The sequence below is a fragment of the Hyaena hyaena genome, unplaced genomic scaffold (assembly GCF_003009895.1).
Source record: "Hyaena hyaena isolate Hyena2069 unplaced genomic scaffold, ASM300989v1 scaffold_680, whole genome shotgun sequence".
NCBI classification, from domain to species: domain Eukaryota; kingdom Metazoa; phylum Chordata; class Mammalia; order Carnivora; family Hyaenidae; genus Hyaena; species Hyaena hyaena.
The window spans coordinates 790,320-816,241 of NW_024081312.1; the positions used below are offsets into that span (position 1 = coordinate 790,320).

At 36.4% G+C, this 25,922-nt stretch overlaps 2 protein-coding genes across 5 annotated transcripts in view; one reads left to right on the forward strand and one right to left on the reverse strand.

Moving 5' to 3' along the window:
* SRSF11 (serine and arginine rich splicing factor 11) overlaps positions 1-15,938 on the reverse strand; it is a 44,281-nt gene extending 28,343 nt beyond the window's left edge. The window contains exons 1-2 of one of the 4 annotated variants that reach the window (XM_039217318.1): positions 15,848-15,938; positions 550-771 (exon numbers count right to left, since the gene is read on the reverse strand). In XM_039217318.1, coding sequence (XP_039073249.1) covers positions 550-749 — 200 coding nt within the window. In that variant the 5' untranslated portion in view covers positions 750-771; positions 15,848-15,938. The other 3 variants (XM_039217317.1, XM_039217319.1, XM_039217321.1) reach the window with 3 other exon arrangements.
* A 115-nt stretch (positions 15,939-16,053) lies between these two features.
* Positions 16,054-25,922, forward strand: part of LRRC40 (leucine rich repeat containing 40) — a 46,277-nt gene continuing 36,408 nt past the window's right edge. Inside the window, exon 1 of the mRNA XM_039217308.1 lies at positions 16,054-16,226. Within this exon, the coding sequence (XP_039073239.1) occupies positions 16,076-16,226 (151 nt within the window). The 5' untranslated portion in view covers positions 16,054-16,075. The remainder of the gene's footprint in view (positions 16,227-25,922) is intronic.

The following is a 25,922-nucleotide window of genomic DNA, read 5'->3' on the forward strand; positions in this document are numbered from 1 at the left end:
CTTACATTTCGGCTATAACTCGCCTTTGTCATTATAAAAATTAAGTATTCAGGCTCGATGAATTGTCAAAGAATATTAACTCTCAATTATAGTCACTGCGCCAGAATCAGTTAACGGCAATACTTAACAGTTAAGTGAACTGACAACAAACTTCATTATGAAATTTACACAGGAATGAGTAATTTTGTTACTTTTCAAAGAACTCAAAACATCTTATTTTTTTTAAAAACTGATTAAACTATATGCAAATTCCATAAAGTGCAGTTTGCCTTTTTCTAAGTGCTCAAACAACGACCACGTTGGCACAATTTAAGGAAAACCTCCAAATCCCGAGATTTTAGAAGGCTGTGCCTCTTTAATCCCCGGAACGGCGGCCCCGCTTCTTTGCATTAAGCCTAATATGCAGTTTCTTTCATAAGCAAATCCAACAGCCGGCCTCAACGAAAGCAACCTGGCCCCGGGACGCGTCGACAAGGGCCTAGGAAATGGTGTAGTTAGGCCCCGAACGGGGAGGAGTTAGTAAAGACGGTGATGGTGGACGATACTCACTCTGGCGGGAAGAGGCGCAGTTCGTCGATCTTGCCTAGGAAACCGAAGAGGGTCCGCATCTGCTCAGAGCTAGCGCTCGGGGAGACATTAGTCACCTGGATTACCTCGGTGCCGCCGCCTCCGCCGCCGCCGCCGCCGCCGCCGGGCCCGCCGCTGGGGCCCGGGCCCGCAGTACTGGGGACGACGGTAGTGTTGCTCATGGCGCTGCTCGCGTTCTCGCTCCTGCTTTAACACATCAAACACACAACAAACAGTGAGAGGGAGGGGGAAGAGGAACCGGTTCGCCGGAGAGGAGACAGAAGTGTATCCGATGTTACAGCCGCCGCTGCCACCGCCGCCGTTCCTCCACCCCGCCGCTTGTCAGGGGTGGGGGGGGAGGGCGTGAGCGCGCGAGTTCGAGACCACGAGAAAACAACCGGCCGCCCCCACCTCGCTTTCCAACCACCTCACTCGCGGGCCCGAGCTCCCCACAATGCCTTGCGGCGCAAGGGCGCGTCACCGTCGACTCCGCCCCGCGCAGGCCCAGCAAACCTCGTCCGCAGCCAGAAAAATGCGAGGCACCGCGATCTAATGGAGGTCGTCTTCGCTGCTTCCCCCCTTTTTTTTGAAGAAATAAGTGGAAGGCATTAACTTTAAAAAGCAAGCATTCACTCCTCTGCAAAAAACTGCACACCTTAGTATTATTAGAAATGACCACGATATTTATTTCTTCACACAGAAGATCTACAGATCTGTCCAGTTACTACGTAAATTTCCACGGTAGTTAACAAAAATTTTCTTCTCCATCGTTATACAATCATAAATCTTTACATACATTTTGGAAACATTAAATTTTTAACCAATTTGTGTTGTCACTAAAACCTTGAAAAGAGATTAAAGTGTTTTACTTTAGCGCTTAATATGCAAATTTTATTTCACAAGTTGACCTTTTAAAAGCAGTTTATAGTACCTAAATATATTCAAGTGTATGATCTGAAATTTCTACAGAAAACTTGATTTACATGCATATTCTTGCTTACAATAATTTTGAAGCTTTGACAATTAAAAGATGGTCTGATTTTTCAACCTCATCGGAACTCTCCCTTTCTATCCAAAGATGTGCAGTTCCCCAAACCTGACAAAAATCTTTCATTTCACTGTGCCCTTATACAAATTATTAATGACCTCCCTCATTGTATCTAACTGCCATCCTCTGCGGGGCCTTCCTTCCCTCACTGCCACAGCTTCTGCAAGCAGAGTTAGGGTTTCCTCTTCTCTGCTTAACAATAGAGGATACATGCACTGCATTTGTTATGTTGACATGTTTCTCTCCTGAAGTCGTTGACTTTTCTGAGTCTGTTTAAGACTTACAGAAATGTCTGTTTCATAGTAAATGTCCAATAAGTGTATTAAACACATGAATAAATATGCCTTAATGGCAGAGCCAATTATTCTAAAACGATTGTTAAATATTTTACTTGACCCTGAATATTTTTGGAGGGCAAAACCTGAAGCTAAAACCTCAGTTCTCACAGGACATTTTTGTTGTTAATACGTGTATGCAGTAATGAAGTCAAGAGTGTGATTTGTAAGAGATTAGAACACAAAGTTATTGAGATCTGGATGTAGAGGCAATTAGCTAGGTTTATGCACTAAGTCCCTTCTGCTAGTTCTCATAAAAACAAGGGACAGGTTGGCTGAATGTAAGCCTCAGTAAAATTACTAATTACAACTAATGGCATGTCACTCATTAGTGTGTATCTGTGAATGCCAAAAAAAAAGTCTGATGATTTATTTTCTCATTTTGAATCTAACACATGCAACTGCCAATTACAGACTCTTAATTTGTTAACATTAATTTGTATCAGAACCCACAAAATTGAGGCTGCCCTACTGGCCTGGTCCAAGTCACAAATCCAAACCTACGTCACCCTGCACCTACAGGAAACACTTATCAAGAAACCTAACATACACCAATCACAATCCTCTAACTCAGCTTTTAGTTAACTCATCATACCTAGAAAACAGGATCTGCTACCCTTACAAGAAAATCCCTCAACCTCTTCACCAATCATCCCCTATTTCTGTGTTGCTTCTCCTAATCTTCTCTAGAACATTCTCTTGCCCGAAATCTTTTGGGAAGAGTGTTAGACATTGTGAAGCACTGTAATCCCCCAATCCATGGATTGTCTTCCCTGGAATAAAGGACATCAAACTTGTTACTAAACTGTGGGTTTTTTTTTTTTTTTTTGGTCTTGTCCTATGAAAAGTTCAACACTTACTAGAAGTACCTACCATTTGCCAATCCTGCTACATTGTTCTATGATAAAAGGACAACACAAAGGCAGAGTTCATACCTGCCTGTTTGTTTTTTTTCTTTAATGTTAGCATCTTTTTATTCTTTTTTGGTGGATCCACAGAAATCTTTTATGTTACTCTACATATATTTGACATATTTCATAATTAAAAGTATACATTCGAACCAAAGAAAGTTTTGTGGTTAAGATAAAATCTTTTAAACAATCAGAAGCCAGTTTATGTATAACTCACTGAATATCCCAATAGATGGTGCTTCCAAATGGAGAAACAATGTGACAAAAAAGAATCTTATTCTAATAAACAGGATTTTTAATCATTTTATTTTCAAGTCATCTGATAGGTAGAAAATACACTAGGTTTAGAGTCAGAAGAGTGGTTAGAATACTACCCTGTCATTTATAAAGTGTGGTTTGAAGAAATTTCACTTCACTTCTAAGAATCTACTTCAATCGGGACCTGAATCCTAATTATCAAAATCTTTCTAGGTCTAACAAATAGATTCAATAACTACCTTGACTTAATGTTGAATATTGCCCATAGAAATAACTAAAGGCAAATAAATATATCAAAGCAAATGACAAGTTTATCCAATCTATAGTAGCTTTTTTTTTAAATGTTTATTTATTTTTGAGAGAGAGAGAGAGGGAGACACAGAATTCGAAGCAGGCTCCAGGCTCTGATCTGTGAATGTAGAGCCCAACATGGGGCTCGAACTCACAAACAGCAAGATCATGCCCTGAGCCAAAGTCAGACACTTAACAAATGACTGAGCCACCCAGGTGCCCTGAATCTATAGTAATTTTAAATCATTTCAAATTTGTTTAGGCTCCTGATTAAACATAACTATCATATAGAATCTGAAGACGGGTATCATGCTCCTAATTTACCCTAGCCTCCATAACATAAAAAGTTGTTAAACTTCCAAATTCCTTCAAATATTGTGCACCTGTTATGCTCTGGGATTTTCTTTGACAGTAAGAATACAGCAGAGAAAAGATAGGCAATGTCCCTGATCTCATATAACTTTAGTATGGCAAACTTTCAATGAATAAACACAAAGATGTATGAGAGTAATATGCTGTGATGAAAATAAACCAGGATAAAAGATAGGAGAGAGTTATCGAGCTGAGACTTTAATAAAAGGAAGAAGCAAGCTATTTAAATTTCTGGGGGAAGAGCAATCCAAACACAAGAAATAGCAACTTAAAAAGGTCCCGAGGATAAGAGTAAGTTTGAAGCTTTCGAGAAAAGCTGGAAGATCATTCTTAATTGAATGAATGCTTTCCAGTTTATATTTCAGAGAGACTTATAAGGAGATTGTGTATCATGTGGAAAGTGAAGTGAAAGAATTATATAAAGTGAAGGGTCACAGTTGATCTTTGGGAGTAGACTGGGAAGGCTTCCAGCTATATTCGAATGATAAATATTACCAGTCTAACCAAAGTTTAATTTGCTTTTCTAATCCAAAGCAAAAAGTAATCTGTCATTTGGGCCTATATACCAGTCATATTATGGCTTCTATAGTCATACAATCATTTTTGGCCTAGATATGCATATTATAGTGTATGATTTCTGAAAGCCTTTTGGAATATAGAAAATAACTTATAGGCTCCCCATAATAGTGTTCTAATACTTACCAGTGGGGAACTGCCACTACCACACTGCTAAGATATTGGCAGGAATATGCTGATATTCTGTTAAAGAATATTAGAAAGTAATACTTTACACAAATCTTCAGAAATAATACCAGTTTTCTTAGTCATAATGACCAAGCTTTAGTACTTTAAAGTTTCTATAAGATCTCATGTTTAAATTTTTTTTTTTTTAATGTTTTTTATTTATTTCTAGGAGAGAGAGAGAGAGAGAGAGAGAGAGATAGCATGAGCAGGGGAGGGTCAGAGAGAGAGGGAGTCACAGACTGAAACAGGCTCCAGGCTCTGAGCTGGCAGTCAGCACAGAGCCCGACGCGGGGCACGAACCCACGAACCGCGAGATCATGACCTAAGCGAAAGTCGGACGCTTAACCGACTAAGCCACCCAGGCGCCCCAAGATCTCATGTTTAAAAGAATGAAACCAGATCTCTATCTTACACCACTGACAAAAATTAACTCAAAAGGATTAAAAACTTAAAGGGGTTAAAAACCTGAAACTATACAACTTCTTGGCAAAAAAACAAAAAAACAACACCCCAACACACACACCCAACAACAGTAAAAAAGCTCCTTGACATGGGAATTGGCAATAACTTTTTGGACACCAAAAACAAACAACAAAATCAAGAAAACGAGTGGGACTACATCAAGCTAAAAAGCTTCTGCATAACAAAGGAAACCATCAACAAAATGAATGGAAGTATAGAATGGGAAAAAAAAAATATTTGCAAACCCATTTTTCTGATAAGGGGTTAGTATCCAAAATACACTAGGAACTTCTACAACTCAAGAGCAAATAAAAAAAAAAAAAGAAAAAAGAAATTTAATCCAATTTAAAAATGGGCAAAGGACCTAAATAGACATTTGTCTAACAGATATATGAAGTGATGCTCAGTATCACTAATAATCGATTAGGGAATTGTAAATCAAAACTACATTATCACCTCACATCTATCAGAATGGCCAGCATCACAAAGAGAAGAGACAACAAATGGTGGGGAGGGTGTAGAGAAAAGGAAACCCTTGAGCACTGTTGGTAGTACTGTGAATTGGTACAGCTCGTAAGGAAAACAGTCCCTCAAATATTGAAAACAGAACTACATAGACTCCAACAATCTCACTTCTGAGACTATCTGATGGAAACAAAAACATTATGTTGAAGATAGATACAAACTCCATGTTCACTGCAGCATTATTTATATCCAAAACACAGAAAAAACCCAAGTGTCCACTGACAAATGAATGGATAAAAAAGTTGTGGTATGTATGTTTATGTGTGTATATATATATATGTATATATACAATTGTATTATCATTCAGTCATAAAAAACAAGGAAATCCTTTCACTTCTGACAACATGGTTGGGCTTTGAGGGCATTATGGTCACTGAAATAAGTCAGACAAAGACAAATACTATATGATCTTACTTATATGTGAAATCTAAATCCCTCCATCCCCACTGCCCAAACCCATAGAAAAAGAGATCAGATTTGTGGTTACTAGAGGTAGGGGTGGGGAAAGGAGGAATTGGAGGAAAGTAGCCAAAAGGTATAAACTTCCAGTTACCAGATATAAAGTACTAGAGATATAAAACATAATGACTATATACTTAACACTGCAGTTATGACATATATGAAAGTTGTTAAAAGAGTAAATCTTAAGAGTTTTCATCATAAGGAAAAATATATTTTTCCTTTTTATTATCTGTATGAGATGATGGATATTAGCTAAACTTATTGTGATAATTCACAATATACATCGATCAAATCATTATGCTGTACACCTTAAACTTATATAGTGCTGTGTGTCAATTATATCTGAATAAGTCTAGGGGAAAAGAAAACTTATAAGAAAGATATTTCCAGTGCAAAAAAATCTCATATTTTTAGTTGGAATTTCTTCCATTAAAAGATAAAATAGGCACAGATATGTAAAACCACTCTACCTACTGGATACCATTTTCCAGTTGGTAAGTCAAGTCACCTCTGTTATTGCCTTTGTGTACACTAATAGAAAAACCCTCCAAATTGACACAACTTTGTGAATCTGCACAAGCAACAGAGTTTTAATCAAATTAGTTGTTAAGCAGTAAATTCCTCTCTAGCAAATACACTTTTTGAGGACAATGTATTTGTCTTTGTGTTTCCTGATGCCCAACAATATACTAGAACAAAGTCAGTATTTGACAAAATTTAGGGACTATCATTTACGTGCTAGAAACTTCACAAATGCCTCACTCACATAATCCAATCCATTCAGCCAAGGCTTGCTGAATGAAGACAGGAAGGCATTTGTTAGATTTATAAGGAAATCTGGTTGAGATAAGTTTTCAAAATATTTGGCTATACATTTTTTTTCTCTATGGCTATAGAAAGCAATAAGAAAAAGTAGGTAATAAACTGCTTACAGATCCTCAACTTAAAAAAAAAATATCTGCAGATCTATCTTAATTGGGATTTCATTGAAAAAATATTTTAAATATTTTATTTTTAAATTAAATCTATACCCAGTGTGGGGCTCGGACTCAAAACCCCGAGACCAAGAGTCGCATGCTCCACTGACAGAGCCAACCAGACGCCTCTTAATTTGAATTTCTATTTTACAATTAGAGAATTATATTTCTAATTCTATAAATTAGATAATTCTATAAATACTAATACCTATTTTAATATCAAAATTGTAAATCTCACACTCTCTTTTCTCCTTTTCCTCCTAAATTAAGAGGAGAAGCTAAAGAATGAGTTAGCATTGTGGGAATGACAGATGAATGTATGAATGGACACATATATAGGACAGAAATGAAGCCTACTTAAATTTATTTCCAAATACTAGTTTTGTATTATATTGTCTACCAGTGTTTGTCTTTGTCAGGAATATCTATGTTTCTCAATTGGACAGCACAGGGTCTATGAATGCCTTGAAAATTAACACAGAGGAAAAAAGTAGTAGTTAGAGCATTAAAATGCTGTTGCCTATAGATACACACGCACAGTATTCACAGCCATAATGCATATGTATAACTTGGAAAGTCACAATTTGTTTCTATAGATTTGTTTGGCTTTTTGGATTGAAGAGGGTCAACTAAAATATTTGGATGGAGAAGCTCCAGATACTACTCAATACTATCCTCTATGTTATATAAGATTCTGAACTGATTCTCAACTCAGTTGGAGTTTCAACTGAGAAAAAGCCATCTGAGGGACTGCTTCACAATCGTTAAAAAAAATCCAGTAGAGCTAAATGTATCTTTATTCTAAGTAAACAATGTCAAGTATTTTAATATTAAATAGTTTACCCTAATCAAGGAATTAAACATCTGTACCATTTGAGTGCTTTTTTTTTCCTATGGTATAAAATTAATTTTCTCTTTGTGAAGAAAAATTATTTCTAAAGTCTGATAAAACTGGGAAAAAAAGAAAGTGTGTTCAACTCAGTAATAAGAGGATCTACACTGGAATGCTTTTATAACACGTTTTGATCCTCACAACATTTAAGGTGCTACAGTGATTATGAATGCAGACCTAGAGTTAAACTAAAGGGGCTCTACCATCAATGGAGGTAATTGTGGCCTTGGCTCATTACTTTATGCTTCACATTCTTCATCTGAAAAATAAGGATATCAGTAATGTTCACTTTACTGGGCTGTTAGGATGAAAATACTAATACAAACGCTTAGAAAAGAAAGTATTAACTTCTATTATTATCCTTACTCCACAAATTAAAAATCTTTCATTTTGAAAAATGAAAAATTATCTTATTTGGGTTTCATTTTATTTACACCTTCACTATATTTTAGGTTAGTACTGTGCCTTAGACATCATTCACATGAAAGATATTAATCAGAAAAGCTAATACATATAGAAGAGTTTCTTAGATCTCATTTTTTAAAGTTTTGGGTTTTTGTTTTTGTTTTTTCTTGAGATAGAGAAAGAATGCTAATGGGGGAGGGGCAGAGAGAGAGAGAGAGAGGGAGAGAGAGAATCCTGAGCAGGCTCCAACACTGTCAGCACAGAGCCTGATGTGGGGCTCCAACCCATGAACTGTGAAATCATGACCTGAGCTGAAGTCAGATGCTTAATGTACTGAGCCACGCAGATGCCCCAAGATTTCACATTTTAACATAGGCTATGTTTTCAGCATATTTAAAAATTATAAAGTATTAGGGGCGCCTGGGTGGCTTAGTCGGTTAAGCGTCCGACTTTCGCTTAGGTCATGATCTCGCGGCTCGTGGGTTCGAGCCCCGCGTCGGGCTCTGTGCTGACTGCCAGCTTAGAGCCTGGAGCCTGTTTCAGTCTGTGACTCCCTCTCTCTCTGACCCTCCCCTGCTCACACTGTCTCTCTCTCTCTCCTAGAAATAAATAAAACATAAAAAAAAAAAATTAAAAAAATAAAATAAAATAAAAGCTGTAGTCCCCTCTTTAAAAAAAAAAATATAAAGTATTAAATACCAAATGTTAAATGTTAAAACTATTTAAATGTTAAAAAGTCCAAGTCCCCCATTCCACTCCTCTGTGCATGTTCTCAAGCACAATAATAGGTGCTACCTATAATTAGCCATGTGAGCTATAATTCCCTTATGTGAAAAATGAGGACAAAAGCACCAGAGTTTTTAAGATTAAAAATAATATGGCTTTGAAGCACCTAGCATAGTATCCAGCACACAGGCCCTCAACGAATAGTATCTATCATTAGAGGAAAGTCTGTGTTCACCTTATCTTTTCAATGTCTTACCTCAGAGCATTATTGTCAAATGTGAAAATATTTTGGTAGTAAACATGCAAAACAAACTTATTACTAAATGCCGTTTCTTCTTTAAGAGGCTGCTGCAACAGCAACATGACACCAACAGATTTCAAATTTTCATATTCATTTTGTTCCTAGAAAAGGTAGCACTTTACCAATAGCATGCACAGATAATAGATGATGGCTAAACAAAGCGTCTCTTTTTTGATAAAACACAAATGTTTCATGGAAAAGTCTTTCTAGGAAGGCTTCAATTACTTACTACATTTTTAGAGCAAGAGTATTAGTATTCTTATTTTTAAAAGACATAAGCAATTGCATATATGCTTGATTAATCTTAGGTCAGAGCTACAGGCCATCAAATGACAAAGCACAGAAAATTAAAAAAAAAAAAAAAAGGAAACTACTACTAAGTACACAAGATCATCTGAATTCCTGACAATGAAGCTAAAGACCATAATGCTTTTTCCCAAATGCCATCCCAGTCACTTGAAACCATGAACTATGAACTGCAATTAGCTCATGTTAAAGTCTAAAAACACAGATGTGTTGATCAAATAATTATTTTGGATGGAAGAGATTTTGATAAAAGCAAAAAAGGTCAGTCTCTCTAAAATGGAAAATAATCAAAGCTGTATTAACTAAATAAATTCAGTGATGAGGGAAAAACATGTGTCTCTAGAATGATGAAGAACAAAACTGGGCTCACAGATTTGCATTGTAGGGACCAGCTATGTCTGTATGTATATATGTACTATTTATTTTTTCAAAAAGCTTATTTACTTAATTTGAGAGAAAGAGCCAAAGTGAGAGAGAGACAGAGAGAGAGGGGGCAAGAGAGAACCCCAATTAGGGTCTGTGCTGTGAGCACAGAGTCCAATACAGGGCTTGATTTTGTGAACCGAGAGATTGTGACTTGAGCCGAAATGAAGAGTCAGATGCTTAACCCAGGCATCCCAGGACCACGTATTTAAATGTTCACTAGTATTTGAACATTCCAATGGTGGTACCTTTCAAATTACTGAAGTATATGTAACTGTGATATTTTAAATGATGGGAAAAAAAACTGATGTGGAAAAAATTGTGGATAGTTCTTGAGGGTTCTTAAACTAGCGTTTATTTTAATTGCAATTATGAGTATAAATATTCTGTCTTAAAAATTGAGTAATATTCTGCCTTGAAATTTGAGTATCAAATTTTTAAATAAAAATCTATTGACTGTGATTATCAACAATCAAATCATTCTTTTCAAAAAAATTTTTTTAAATGTTTATTTCTTAGAGAGAGACAGCATGAGCAGGGGAGGGTCAGAAAGAGCGGGAGACACAGAATCTGAAACAGGCTCCAGGTTCTGAGCTAGCTGTCAGCACAGAGCCTGTTGTGGGGCTCGAACCCACGAACCGTGAGATCATGACCTGAGCCGAAGTCAGACGCTTAACTGACTGAGCCACCCAGGTGCCTCTCAAATCATTCTTATATTTCTTTCTTTCTTATCAGCTTAAGTTGACACTAAGAAGAAAGTCTCAGTGACCATTTATCTTGTCTTATTAAAACCATTGGGGAGCTTTGTTCATATAGAACAATATATGCTATATATAATCATGTAATTTTACTCCCCCCCCCTTTTTTTTAAAGTATTGGGCAAATGAAGTTGCAAGCTGAATCCAATAGAACAAAATTGTCAGCAGGGGTTATATAAAGTCAAATTTTAAAACAGTGGATTTTTTATTAAAACCAATTTTTAGGGGCTAGGCCTGGGTGGCTCAGTCGGTTAAGCGTCCAACTTTGGCTCAGGTCATATCTCACAGTTCATGGGTTCGAGCCCCACATGGGGATGTGTGCTGACAGCTCAGTGGTAAGAGGCTACTACATAGTCTGTCTCCCTCTCTCTCTGCCCTTCCCCTGCCCACACTCTCTCTCACTCTCTCTCTCTCAAAAATAAACATTAAAAAAAAAAGGCAATGTTAAACAGATTTATTTGGTAGTGCTTTGTATGTATTAATACAATTAAAGATAGAATGATATTATAAAGCACATTCTAGGATATGGTGTCCTAATTTTCTCTCTGTATTACTTCACTACTTTAAAGCAGACAAATTCCTAAACCCTAAAAAATTAATATTTTCAGCCAGAGAAACATTAATCTTGGAAAAATGAGTAAGAAAATAACTATTAAAGGTTAGGGTTAAGAATCCCTGGGAATAATGGGAAACAATCTCAGCTGATTTTAGAAAAAACAATAAACAATACCATAGTGTTTTTTATTTAATGATAGAAAAAGACTGCTTTATAACCACCCATTCATCTTTTTTTCAATAGAAAGTAAATAAACCAAAAAAAAAAAAAAACTAATAGTAATTAAGATTAAAAAAAATATATTTTTAATTAGTTTCTCCACTTTTCTCCACAGGAAAAACACTAGCATGTAAAAGCCTTTTAAAAGATGAAAATTATATTTTCCTAAAGCTGGTGGGCCGAAATTCTCTTGTATTGAAAGTAGAGAGAAATATAGGACCCAAAATTTGAATCAAATATTAAACTACCTAGAGCAAACTCACTGCTTTATGACTCAAAAGTAAAAAAGAAAAGCACAGTGAACATACAAAGAATATACAAATGAATTTCCTAAAATAAACTGCACTCTCTCCATTAGAAAAAATTACCACACACAACTCAATAACAACAAAATACAATTCAAAGTCACATTTGAAAGTATGAATAAAAATGCAAAATATGTATTTCCTTCAGTGAAATAGTATAGAACGTTGTCTACTGACTTTTAAAAGTTGGTAGTTATAGGCATAAATGGAAAACAAGTGAAGCTGCAAAATGAAATTTTTTAAAAAAAAACGAAAGACATGGGTAACGAACATCTGAAAAGTTGAATATTTAAAACATGGAGAGCCCCTGTCCTATATAATTTTGCTCTCAATTTTGATCATGTAAACCAACTTACTGATGGGGTACCTGGGTGGCTCAGTCGGTTAAGTGTCTGACTCTTGATTTTGGCTCAGGTCATGATCTCATACACAGTGAGATTGAGCCCGATGTGGGGTGTCAGGTGCTGACAGTGTGGAGTCTGCTTGGGATTCTCTCTCCCCCTCTCTTTTTCTCAAAAGAAATAAATAAGAATTTTAATAAAATAACATACTGATAGAGGAAGGGACAAACATGGAAAGCAATTTGAGTAATAAGTACATGAGAATGTAGAAAATTCAACTCAAAAAACATTTAATAAGTAATATGTTAGGTTCAACAATTCCAATCAATAATGGCAGTGTTAAAAAGTGAAATGCTCTCTCAACAACTTTACCATAAAATAGCAGTTCTCATTGATTATGCAATAGTCTGAAAGATAAACGATACTAATTCATAATAGGCTACATCTAAATCTCTTAGTTTACACAAAAAGAAACTTCCTAGAAATGTCTGCAAATTCACTTTGTTCTAGGTTGGTAATATTTTTTAAACAGATGTGCTTAAAAATTTTGCAGAAATTTATGCCATTTTTCTTTACTACAGTTTCTCTTTTGCCTCAATAAGTCCATCTTATCTACCATACCTTTTAGCTTTGAAAAAAATCTAAAATGTAGCAATGTTCATAAGGGTAATACAGACATGTCTGAAAATGTCTTATTAAATTTTAATGGCAGAGACATGCCACTCTATCTTACTTTGATAATAGTTTTCTTTCTGTTATGAAACATAACAGCTTTGGCTGATGTAATTTTTAAATACTGTTTATTCATTTATTTTGAGAGGGAGAGAGAGAGAGAGATCATGTGTATGAGAGTCAGTGTACACAAGCAGGGGAGGGGCAGGAGAAAAGGAGAGAGAATCTTAAGGAGGCTCTATGCTCAGCACAGAGCCAGATGCCAGGCTTGATCCCACAAAACATGAGATCATGACCTGAGCAGAATCAGGAGTCAGACGCTTAACAAACTGAGCCACTCAGTGCACCCTTGGGCACTGTAATTCTTAAGCTCATCTGTTGTTTGTTTCTTCACTGTCTTTTTTCATTTGGCAAAGAAGATAAGAATCACTTTTTTTAAATTTGGCAAAGAAAATAGAAGAGGGAAACTTTCCATTACCTTATTAAGATGAATATAATAAATTGCAGCTAGGCAAATTCTGTTTCAAAAGGTAGCAGTAGACTCCTGACGCTGCACAGGAGACATCCATTTCCTATTATTTTTTTTTTCTTTTTTAACATTTATTTTACTATTTAGAAATAGACACAGAACATGAGCATGGGACGGGCAGAGAGAGGGAGAGACACAGAATCTGAATTAGGCTCCAGGCTCTGAGCTGTCAGCACAGAGCCCGATGTGGGGCCCTAACCCATAAGCTATGAGATTATGAACTGAGCCAAAGTTGGACGCTCAACCAACTGAGCCACCCAGGCACCATCCATTTCCTATTACTTTAAAATCCATTTTTTAAACAGTAAATACTTTCGCTGAAATGCTCAAGTTGAAAAAGGATTGGGTTTTTTATTGTTTATAATGCATTCTTCCTAAAGCAATACAATTGATATAAAGTGCTAAGTCCCACGTATGAATATAAATACATACATACATATATATGTATATGAAAGTATACTGTCTCATAAAGAAGCTCAATTCAAGTTGATAAGCTTTCAGTTTCTATCAATTTGAGATAAAACACGTAACTTTTCTGTGTGAGGTAATAATTTTCACCCTCACTTGCTTGATCTGCACTTGGTACACAGGTACAATATACCGTGTACTAGAGATATATACTAGTAAAATTTTTACACCTGTCAGTTTATATCTATTTAAGTTTACAACAAGTATCTATGGTCACTTGGGTTTTTCAGAATTACTTTGCCATGCAACAAAATTATGCTTTTCTTATAAAAAGTGCAGCAATGTTTACTATAATTAAATGTCAATAATGAAATATTTAACTTCATGTAGAAGCACAATAAATGAAAATATTATACCTTGCCCATTGTTTTAGAAAAATATTGAACTAAAAAAAAGAATCTAAAAAAAAAAAAAAAGAATCTACGGTAGGGGACAGGGTGGTTATTGTAAACTTTTATGCTTGAGCAATTCATCCTCCAAACATAGGCTGTTAAATCCTACAAAAGTGAAAAGGTGTTTTGTCTAATATAAAAAGCCTTCTTTAAAACAAAATTGAAGTGTCCCTTAAAATGGTTTTAGGATAAAGGTGTTGAAAATGATGAAGTAAAAGCCACTAGGCAAATCAAATGATTAACAAGAAAGATTTTGGAGAGAGAACTAGGTTCACGTTCTTGTCCATAGCACTTATAGAAACTTGTGACCTCCAGTAAGTTTCTTAACCCCTTTTAGCCTCAGTATCTTCACCTGCAAAAATGGTTGTTGTGCTAAATAACAAATAGCAAAGGAGATATTATTAGCACTGTGCCTATCATCATTACTGTTGAGATACACTTGGGCTGCGGAGGAGGCTCATTAAGATCCTTGCATTAAAACTCACTCTTCTTCCTTGGTAGTGTAACTAACGGTACCTAGCTGTTATTCACTTTCAGTGTAAAGGGCTCCAAAGAACTAAGAAGAACAAAAAGTGGCGGGGGTTAAAAACCCAATTTTACAGGAAGCAAGAACCTGGACTCCGGCAAAAATTCTGCTGCAGAAATGTCAGTGGGCCGTCATCGGACCTTTCAAATATTCTACCAATCCACAGCCGAGTTGATGGGAGGGTTTGGAGATTTCCTGGCGCATGCTTTTCAGAACAAAATCACTTCAGTCAAAAAAAAGTCTAGCATTCAGCACATGACTGAAGATAATGAGTTCCTAATTATTTGCTGAATGAATCAATACCGATGTACATTTCAGACAGAAACTATCCAGGAAAACCGACTTATTGAACAAAATTTTCATCTTCTATCTTGGAGTCCCTTTCCTCACCAAGCGCTCAATATTCAAAGCTCTATCTTCACTTAATTATCAAAAAAAAAAACAAAAACAAAAACAAACGAATGAGATAGGAATTATCCCTAAATTCATGAAAAAGGAGCAAGCTTTACAATCGGTCAAATAACTTGCCTGAAGTTAGTTACACAGCTGGTAAGCTACAGAAGCAGCTCAATTCCAACTCACATCTCCTGAGCTTCAAAGTCCAAGCTGTTTTCATTATACTAAAATTTGTGCCTACGCCTATTTCCCTAAACTGTCCAGTAAAGACAACATTTATCACTGAGCTTTCGTTTTTCTTTTCTGATGCCAGCCCTTCCATTTCACTCTACCTCCTATGCCGGGCTATAAACTAAATACAACAGCAGGCAAGGTACCCGAATTCTAGGACTCGGGGCATACGCGCGAAGAACAGAAATCTGTTTTCGTTTTCTACGCCAGACAGATGTCCGGCGCCACCACTACAAACGACAAATACAGGCTAGGGTCCAGAGCGGCTGCAGACCGCGCCCAGGTCTCAAGTTTTGGTCAAGGCCCACGTTCAGGCCAGGCGAGGAGAGAAGGTTATCCTTCCCCGACCTCCTCGCCAAGGCGCCAGCACAGAAGAGTAGGTTGGAGTCGCAGTAACAGTACAAACAATAAAGCCCAAAGTCCTTTTTCAGCGTGTTAAGCGTACTTACTCGAGCGAAGTAAGTCCAAGACACAAGGCCGGCACCGGCAACGGGAAGGGCTCCTCTATCCTCCAGCCCAGGCGCTGGCGGTGACGACATCGGGGCCGCGCCAGCGAGAGCTAAGGCCCAGCTCAAGGCCACGAGCTCGGCGCGCTCTCGGCAGGGGCGGGGTGACACGCCGGCGCCACATTTAAGCGTCACGCGCGGGGCTCCGCGTCTGGACTTGTGGGTTTGAACATGTCGCGCCTGAAGGGAGTGGCCGAGCGGGATCCCCGAGTGGGTTTCCGATCTGAGAGGAGAGACTGCGGTGCCTCCGTACCCCAGGGGCTTTTAAAGGCAGCGAGGAAGAGCGGCCAGTTAAACTTGTCGGGTCGGAATCTCAGTGAAGGTAAGATCCAGAGGTAACACCCGATTGTGCTGTTAGAAAGCACTGGCCCCTGTCAGTCTCCCTTTCCTTGGCCTGCTTTTGGCCATTGCCGCAGTCTCCTAGCCAGGACCCCCAGACTCTAATTCAGACACTAACCACATTTCCACTGGGTCGGTCAGTCCGGTTCGGTTCCTACTTTCCCTCAAGGAATAGTAAGTAAGGAATAATTTCCTAAATTGAGGATCAAGATAGATGCCACACAAAGTGAATTTGGAACCTTCCTGAAAAACCCAGTAAAGATCAACAAGCACATTTCTGGATACCAAGAACGAGTAATAGACAAATGCTCTTCTTATTGTCTGTTGTGTAAAGGAGGGACTGGGAAGTGGGGAGAGAATATAGCATTCTTCCTGTAATGCTTTTTCTCATTTATTCAGATTTCAGGCTATCTGAGTTTGAAACCTTCTACTTTCCACCTGATAATTGCTTTTTTATTGTGCCATGTGTAGAGCTGACCAAGCAAATACTTGCTGAACGAATGAAAGGATATATGACATAAAATCTCTGCTCTATCTGGAAAAGCTTTCAATCAGTGGGAACATAAATATTTAAAAGCTACAGACATGCATGCACATTTGCTTTTCTCAAGGCCTGGAACATTTTCCTTGATACCTGACCTGGGCTTACTTGCTTACTATAGGACTCTGCTCAGAGGTCACACCTCTCAGAGGCCCTTCCTAACTACACTATCTATAAACACCATTGCTAACACTGTTTACTTGTTCAGTTTTTTAAATAACATTTATCACTATCAGAATTTATATAATGTATTTGTTGATAGTCTTCCCTGGCTTCTCACTAGAATGTTAGTTTCATGAAGTCGAGGAGCATTTTTTATTCATTGTTGTTATTACTAACACCCAAAATAGTACTTGGCACATGATAGATTCCTATTAAATATTTGTGGAAGGAATAAGTAAATGAATGAATATTTCCAAATACTAAGCAAAATACTGGAATGTACTTTTTGATTGAACCCAAATGATTTTGTCTAGTAAAGTTTAAGGGAGCAAATGAATATTGGCTCTTAACTCCATGGTGAAATGATCAGGGCCGTTTAGGTTATCATTGCATAAACAGAACCTAACATAATAACTGGCATATATTAGGTGCTCCATAAATTATGCTGAATAAGTGGATATATAGCATTTCATAGGGGAGAAAAATATACATGGGAGAAGCACATGGTATTTGTAGCTTACTTATCAAAAAGAAATCCTTGTTACCATGATGTAGAAGGTGTTTATCTAGCTGTAGTCTTCAACCTTTCTTGCCATTTAATCTCTCCCACTCAAACCACTGTAATTCTGAACTATGTAAAGTCCTTTATGAGGGCCATGTTCTTTATCTCCATATCTTTATTCGTGTAACTTTGAGATGCTTAATCTCACTGTGCCTTATTTTCTCATTTATAATGTGTTTGTGATAACAGGACCTACAAAGGTTTAATGAGATAATGTAAAAGTATCTGGTACTAAAAAGTACACGGTAAAAATGATTATCATTGTTATTGGTATTGCTGTTAACATTGTAATAACTTTCTAAATGCTTGCCTGGATTTCTTTAACTCTCACCTTCCAAATCAGTGTCATTACCAAGATATCCGTTCAAAAGGATTTATCTTTGATAAATGTATAATGTCACGTATCCACCATTACGGTATCATATAGAACAGTTTTACTGCCCTAAAAATCCTCCGACCTCTACCTGTTCATTCCTTACTCTGCTTCCCCTGAGGCCTGGCAGCCACCAGTCTTCCTGTTCCTGTAGTTTTGCCTTTCCCAAAATGTCATATAATTGGAATCATACAGTATGTAGCTTTTCCAGATTGGCTCTTTTCACTAAGCAGTATGCATTTAAGTTTCCTCCATGTCCTTTTGTGGCTTGATAACTTATTTGTTTTTATTTCTGGATAATATACTATGGTATGGATATATGTACCATTGTATCCATTTACTCTCTGAAGGACAATTTTGTTGCTTTCAGTTATTGGCAGTTTTGAATGAAACTGCATTTTGTGTTCAGGTTTTTGCATGGACGTAAATTTTCAACTAATTGGGTATTAACCTGGGAGCGCCATTACTAGATCACATAGTAAGAGTGTGCTTAGCTTTGTAGGCAATTGTCAGACTTTCTTCCAGAGTGCATGTACCATTTTTCATTCCCTCCAGCAATGAATGAAAGTTCCTGTTGCTCCACATCCTTGCCACTATTTGGTATTATCAGGTTTTTGGAGTTTAGCCATTCCTAGTAAAGTGTGTGGTCCTGTCTCAATATTTTAGGTATGATATGAAACACCTTTTCATAAGCTTATTTGCCATTTGTATATCTTCTTTGGTGAGATGCCTGTTTAGATCTTTTGTTCTTTTTTTAAAATTTTATTTATTTATTTTTCAGAGAGACAGACACAGAGTTGGGGGTGTGTGGCACAGAGGGAGGGAGAGAGAATCCCAAGCAGGCTCCACACTGTTGGCACAGAACCCAATATGGGACTCGAACTCAAGAGCCATAAGATCATGACCTGAGCTGAAACCAAGAGTCAGACACTTAACCAGCTAAGCCACCCAGGCTCCCCTGTTCATTTTTTAATTGGGTGTTTTCTTATTGTTGAGCATGGTTGTTCTTTATTTGTATTTTCATGCTACATGTCTACTGAATTACTATTGAGTAATTCAGGGATCAGTGTATAAGTGATATATAGAAGAAGGCCCATGGCCTGTTAGTTAGGATTTTTTAAAGTCGATATTATATGAAGTGTAGATGAAAGGAACATAAGTGTTTTTTTTTTTTTGACAAAGTAATTGCAGAAAAATGATTACTACTCCTTTCTGATAAACTTTTACTAACTTGTCTCTTTTACTGGCCTACACATTGTTATACTTTTCAAAAATATACTCATTTTTTTAAAAAGTCTTCTCATTATTTATATTATCGCCAAATGTTATTACCCAAGATTGTGAATATGTTCAAAGCGATTATCAAACATAGGTTCTTTCAGATTATTATCAATATACATGAGATATCATGGGATATTTTATATGACAGATATGAGATAATATGAAAGTATTTGAATGCTATGGGGACTTATAGACAGATACTTATTTAAATCATATTTGTTATATACTGTGATGTATGCCTCCTCCAGATATTGTGCTGAAGAAGCAGATTGGCACTTCAGATAATTTATAGTCACATAAGCATTTTGATATGTTTTATTCAAATTTGTTTATTAAAAATTGTACTTGTTAAAATAACAACTTTTTGTATTGTACTCCAGGTCTTTCGTCCCTTCTTATTTATGCAGTAATACAAAGGTATTTGTAATGTACCATCATGTCCATTATTTCTACACTGGAAAAATAGAACCTAGCCTTTAATTTGGTGTATATAACCAAAAGCAGTTAACAATCTGTTAACTGTTATTCTTTCTCTTACATGGTGGCCTTGAATTGATTCTTAGTGGAAAGTCTAAGAGCAATGAGACACTTTATTACCCTGATAGGGTATTAACTAATACTCCGTACAGATTAATTTTTACCTGTAACTGAAATCTGAGTACTCCTGAGGGGTTTCCTTAATGGAAATACCCATTTATTATTTTCTTCTTTATAAAAGCATTGTGTCTATGACAGAAAAAGTACTATCTATAGAAAGCATAAAAAGTGAAAATAACCATTCAGGGTTAATCACTATTGATATTTTGAAGGTTTATCTTCTATAGTTTTCTGTGTGAATATGATGTGTAATTTGCCTTTTATTTTTTATTTTTAACAAAGTAAGAGTTGTACTGAGTCCTGCTTTTCTGACCTTTGTACATTTTGTGGTGTCACTTGAAAAATCTGATTATTTTTAATGACCATAATATTTCATCTTCTGACTACTATAATATACTTAAACATCTGAATATTATTGGCAGTTTTAAAGTTATTGTTCTTGAGTGTCAGGGTTTTTCTTATTTTTTTTCCTTAATGTTTTACTTATTTTTGAGACAGAGAGAGACAGAGCATGAACAGAGACAGGGCAGAGAGGGGGAGGGGGGGGACACAGAATTGTACTCCAGGTCTTTGACTCTGAGCTGTCAGCACAGAGCCTGATGCGAGGCTTGAACCCACGAACTGTCAGATCATGATCTGAGCAGAAGTTGGATGCTTAACCCACTGAGCCACCCAGGCGCGTTGAGTGTCAGTTTTGTACTTACTGACAAAGGTATGCCTGAACAAAATAACTGTTAATAACCAACTTCAAAGAAGAATATTAGCAATATTCTGGAAATTTTAAACGACTGCTCTTTTTCTGAGCAAGTACACAAAAATATATCATTGTTTGGTTTAGTATAGATATTGCAGCTTTTTCATTGGGCCAGGTAAAATAAAGACAGCGTTGAAAAGGAGGTATTGCTTGTTGCTTTGTGGTTGCCCGCCATTGGTAGAACAATAGTATAGAAAATGTTTTTGGGTGATTCATCAAAAACTCAATGAAAGAAAAAGGTGCCAGAGTTTGGAATAAAAGAATGCTGAAAATTTTAAAGGAAACCACATTGTTGAACTGACAGGAAAATTCGTAAGTCGATAATTTATTAAACAAACCAATTGCATGTGTTTAAAACCAGTATTATTTGAAAGGGAAATATGGGTATACGGCCATCTTTCCTTACCTTTCAGAGAGCAATTTGGTTAGTTTCCATTTGTGGAATTAAGTGAATAGGTCTAGGGCTTCTATGCCTCAAGATGTCATGTCATCTATTTTAAGGTAGTGAGAATTTGCCTTATTCAGTATGTAGAGTTTGTTATGACACTGTAAAAGTGTATCATAAACCACATATTTCCCAAGTTTTAAATAACCATCCTTAAATCTGTATTAACAGTGTTCTGCTTTATTATTTAGCTGACTCTGTATTTTGACTATTTGTTGCTTTAATGGAATTTATTTATTTATTTTTTAAATTTTTTTTTAATGTTTTATTTATTTCTAGGAGAGAGAGTGAGAGAGGGAGAGAGAGAGAGAGACAGCGTGAGCAGGGGAGGGTCAGAGAGAGAGGGAGTCACAGACTGAAACAGGCTCCAGGCTCTGAGCTGGCAGTCAGCACAGAGCCCGACGCGGGGCTCGAACCCACAAACCGCGAGATCATGACCTAAGCGAAAGTCGGATGCTTAACCAACTAAGCCACCCAGGCGCCCCAAATGGAATTTATTATAATATTCTAAACAGCTAATAAGAATTAACCAAAGTATCAGATTTTAATAACAAATAATTTCAGAAAGAAACTATATTTCTAGTTGAGCAGATCATTAAGACAAGCTAATTCTTGAACATTTCTTAGAAATAAAAGCAAAAGGAAAGTATGTTAATCTGTATATGATGGCAGAATCTTGAGGTAAACGTTTAATTTTTAGCATACTGAAATCCAGGGAAGTCTGCTTGTTTAGATTATAAAACAAGGAACTAGATAGTTAACTAAAAGTCCCAATCCTATTTCTTGATCTGTTAAAATAATTCTAAACTTTAGTGTCTCAGTCTCTTGAGATGTATATCTCAAGTTATTGTCAGTGCCAAAATTTGTTTTATAAATTAGTGCAAACTTGAATGTATCTCTATATTAATGTCATGTTTGCTCACTTGAATTTTAATGTTTTCTTGAGTAGGAAGGTTAAGTGAATGCCATCTATCGTATAGTCACAGGAAAAAAAAGGGATTGGGAAGAATGGATTTAGAGTTTCAGGGAGGCTTATCTTTACTGTAAAACTGAATGTACTCTCAAATTAAAGTAACAAATTCAAGTATATTTTTCTCTTAAAGTGATTAGTTACAATGTTTTCTTTTCTGTATGTTAAACATTGTTTCATTTTTTTCTTATAGTATCCTGAGGGACTTCAAGAGTATCATTGTCTTCATTCATTCTAACATAACAATGACTCAGGTGCTCTAAAGCACAAAGATATATCTCTCTGCATTAACCTCAAGATGCAACTGAGTTAATGCCTTCTACATAACTATTTAATTTTATTCTGGTGTGTGTGTGTGTGTGTGTGTGTGTGTGTGTGTGTGTGAGAGAGAGAGAGAGAGAGAGAGAGAGAGAGAGTGTGTGTATATTTTTCTTATTAAATTTTAAAGACAGTCTGAAAGTGACACAGTATTGTGGATTGTCGATATGGGGGATTCTTTCATGTAATGAGGCTGTTGGTTATCATGAATAAACTACTGTGGAGAAATTTGGAATGTTTATCAATGAGCTTTCCCAGCTATACAGTGCTGGATTTATTGGTTTATTCTTTTTAATGCTCATAATTTAAAAAAAAATGCTCATAATTGGGTAGATAATTTAGTGAATGGCATTTGTAGGGTAAGCTGTTACTAAACTATTATTCTGCACCTAGCAAAAGCCTGTTTGTACTACTGTTGTTGCATCCTAGCATTTAAATTATGGTGGGGCCCTTTCATTTAATGAACAAGGAAATTGGTAACCAGAGATATTAGATGAGATATTAATTGGTAACCAGTTGGCTTAGTTGCACAGTTTAAACTGGGCCTTAGTTTCCTGACTCTGGTCAGAGATACACCCATTATGTCCTACTGTGTATCATAGTTTAATATATTTACAGCCTTTTAGAAGATAGAATCTACATAGACTAGGATACAGACTATGATTAATGGGAATGATTATGGTTTTCTACTTAAGGAAACATCATATACAGTGGGTGATCTTTATATCTGTGAAACTGTTCAAAACAGTCAAAAAAGATCTTTAAATCTCATGATTTGTTGCTCTTATAGTTTGCTGGCTACACATTCTTTTATCCTTCCATTTAAACACCATTTTATTTTTTTATTTTTATTTTTTCCAGAAAAAAAGGTTTATTTCTTATCTTCTTTCAAATTTAATGATGGCCCATATTGACAAAGTTTTTTTACCCCCCTTTTACTTCCAAAGTAGGTATCTGCCTTGTATCTAAACCCAATGTAGTATACAAATAAGCAGGAATGGCAAATTGTTTCAATGTGACATTACAGTTTACCTCTAGAGTGGGTAATAATTCTGTCCCTAACACTAAATGTATAAAGTATTCTACTGTATTTTAAATATGAAATTCAGTAATTGGCTTACTTTGTATATGTGCTTCCAAAGCAAGCACTAGAATTTGGCTTACTTTGGATGAATGAAAGGGGGAATCATTATATAATATTTTCATACCATGAAAGAATAAATGACTGATTCCCTAATATTTTCTTAATATTTATACTATGCATCAAAGGTATTTTATTTTTTTTATTAATTTTTTTAATTGGTATACAGTTTTTGTTTTTTTGTTTTTTTAAAATTTTTTTTAATGTTTATTTTTTTAATTTTTTTAAATTTTTTACAAATAGTTTATTGTCAAATTAGTTTCCACATAACACTCAGTGCTCATCCCCAAAGTGCCCTCCTCCATGCCCATCCCCCTCCCACATCCATCAGTCCTCAGTTTTTGTCAGCATTCAAGAGTCTCTCATGGTTTGCCTCTCTCCCTTTCCCCCACCATTTCTGCCCTTCTTCTCCCCCTTGTTCCTCCGTCAAGTTCCTCCTAATCCTCCTATACGTGCAAACATATGATATTTGTCCTTCTCTGCCTGACTTATTTCGCTCAGCATAACACCCTCAAGGTCCATCCATGTTGCTACACATGGCCAGATTTCATTGTTTCTCATTGCCATGTAGTATTCCATAATATAGATAAACCACATATTCTTGATCCATTCATCAGTTGATGGACACTAAGGCTCTTTCCATGTTTTAGCTATTGTGGAGAGTGCTGCTATGAACATTGGGGTACATGTGCTCCTATGCCTCAGCATTTCTGTATCCCTTGGGTAAATTCCTAGCAGTGCTATTACTGGGTCATAGGGGAGTTCTATTGTTAGTTTCCTGAGGAACCTCCATACTGTAAACACCATTTTAAACATGTTATTTTATTTCTTCTCTGTTTCTTCCCTTATTCACTTCTAAATATCTTCCCCATATTACACAGCTCTTTTCCACCTGGAGTCCTCATTTCTATAATGAGCTATTGTAAGTGGAAGAAAGAGTAGTATGCCAAAAAAAATGCAAAGAAATCTTTTCTCAGCCTTTGTTAAGGGCCATTCTGTCCAGTGTTGAAGCCTTAGTCACATGTGGCTATTTAAATTTTAATTAACCAAAATAAATAAAATTAAAAATCATGTTCTACAGTCACTTTAGCCACATTTTAATACGTGTTCAATAGCTGCATGCAGCTGTTGGCTACCATATAGTGCAACATATAGGAAATTTCTATCATTGAGAAAGTTGTATTAGGTAGTGCTGTTTAAGACAATTATTATCTTGAGAGAAGTGTGTGTGTGTGTGTGTGTGTGTGTGTGTGTGTGTGTGTAGTGTACCGGTGTGTATACGTGTATGTGTATTTATACTTATATATCTCTGTTTGTTCATTCACTTGTTGATATGTATATATATAAATGAATAAATGTCTATATGTTAATAAGATTACCTTGATAATATATCAGATGATATATTATAGATATTAAAGATGATATATTATATCGTCTGTATTTTATTTTGCATTAACCTTATTGGAGTATAATTTAAAAACAATGTATGCACCCATTCTAAGTGTATCATTCAGTGGGTTTTCTCACACACACACACACACACACACACACAATTGTCTAATCACTACCACAATCAAAATATAGAAAATTTTCTACATTGAGAAATTCCCTTTTAAGCTCCTTTTCTGTCAGTCAATCCCTACTGCTAGTTCTATACAACCAATGATCTGCTTTTTGTCAATATAGATTAGCTTCTTCCAGAATTTTTATTTACGTGGAATTACACATTTGCTTACTATGTTTTCTGAGGTCCATCCATGTTGTTTATATCAGTAGTTTTTTTCTTATTGTTGAGTAATAGTCTATTGTATGTATGTACCTCAATTTGTTTATCCATTCAGCTGTTGATGTCCATGTGAGTTGCTTCTAATTTTTTAAAAAAGTGTATGTAGAGAGGGAGAGAGAGAGAATGAGAGAGTAAGCGAGCAGGGGAGGGGCAGACAGAGAGAGAATCCTAAGCACTGAGGTGCAGAGCCTGATGCGAGGCTTGAACTCACGAACAACGAGATCATGACCTGAACCAAAATCAAGAGTCAGTTGCTCAACTGACCAAACAACCCAGGTGCCCCAAGTTGCTTGTAGTTTTTGACTATTATGACTAAAATGCCATGAGCTTTCAAATACAGTCTTTGTGTAGACATACATTATTGTTCCTATTGAGTTACATACCTAAGATTAGAATTTGTGGACATACGGTGATAAATGTACATTTAACTGTTTACAAATTTACCAAGCTGTTACCATATGTTTGCATGTATAAGAGGATTAGGAGGAACTTAACAGAGGACTGTGGGGGAGAAGAAGGGGGGAAAAATAGTGGGAGAGAGGGAGGGAGGCAAACCATTGGAGACTCTTGAATGCTGAGAACAAACTGAGGACTAATGGGGGTGGGGGGTAGGGGAAGGGGGGTGATGGGCATGGAGGAGGGCACCTGTGGGGATGAGCACTGAGTGTTATATGGAAACCAACTAGCAATAGCACTGCTAGGAATTTACCCAAGGGATACAGGAGTGCTGATACATACGGGCACATGTA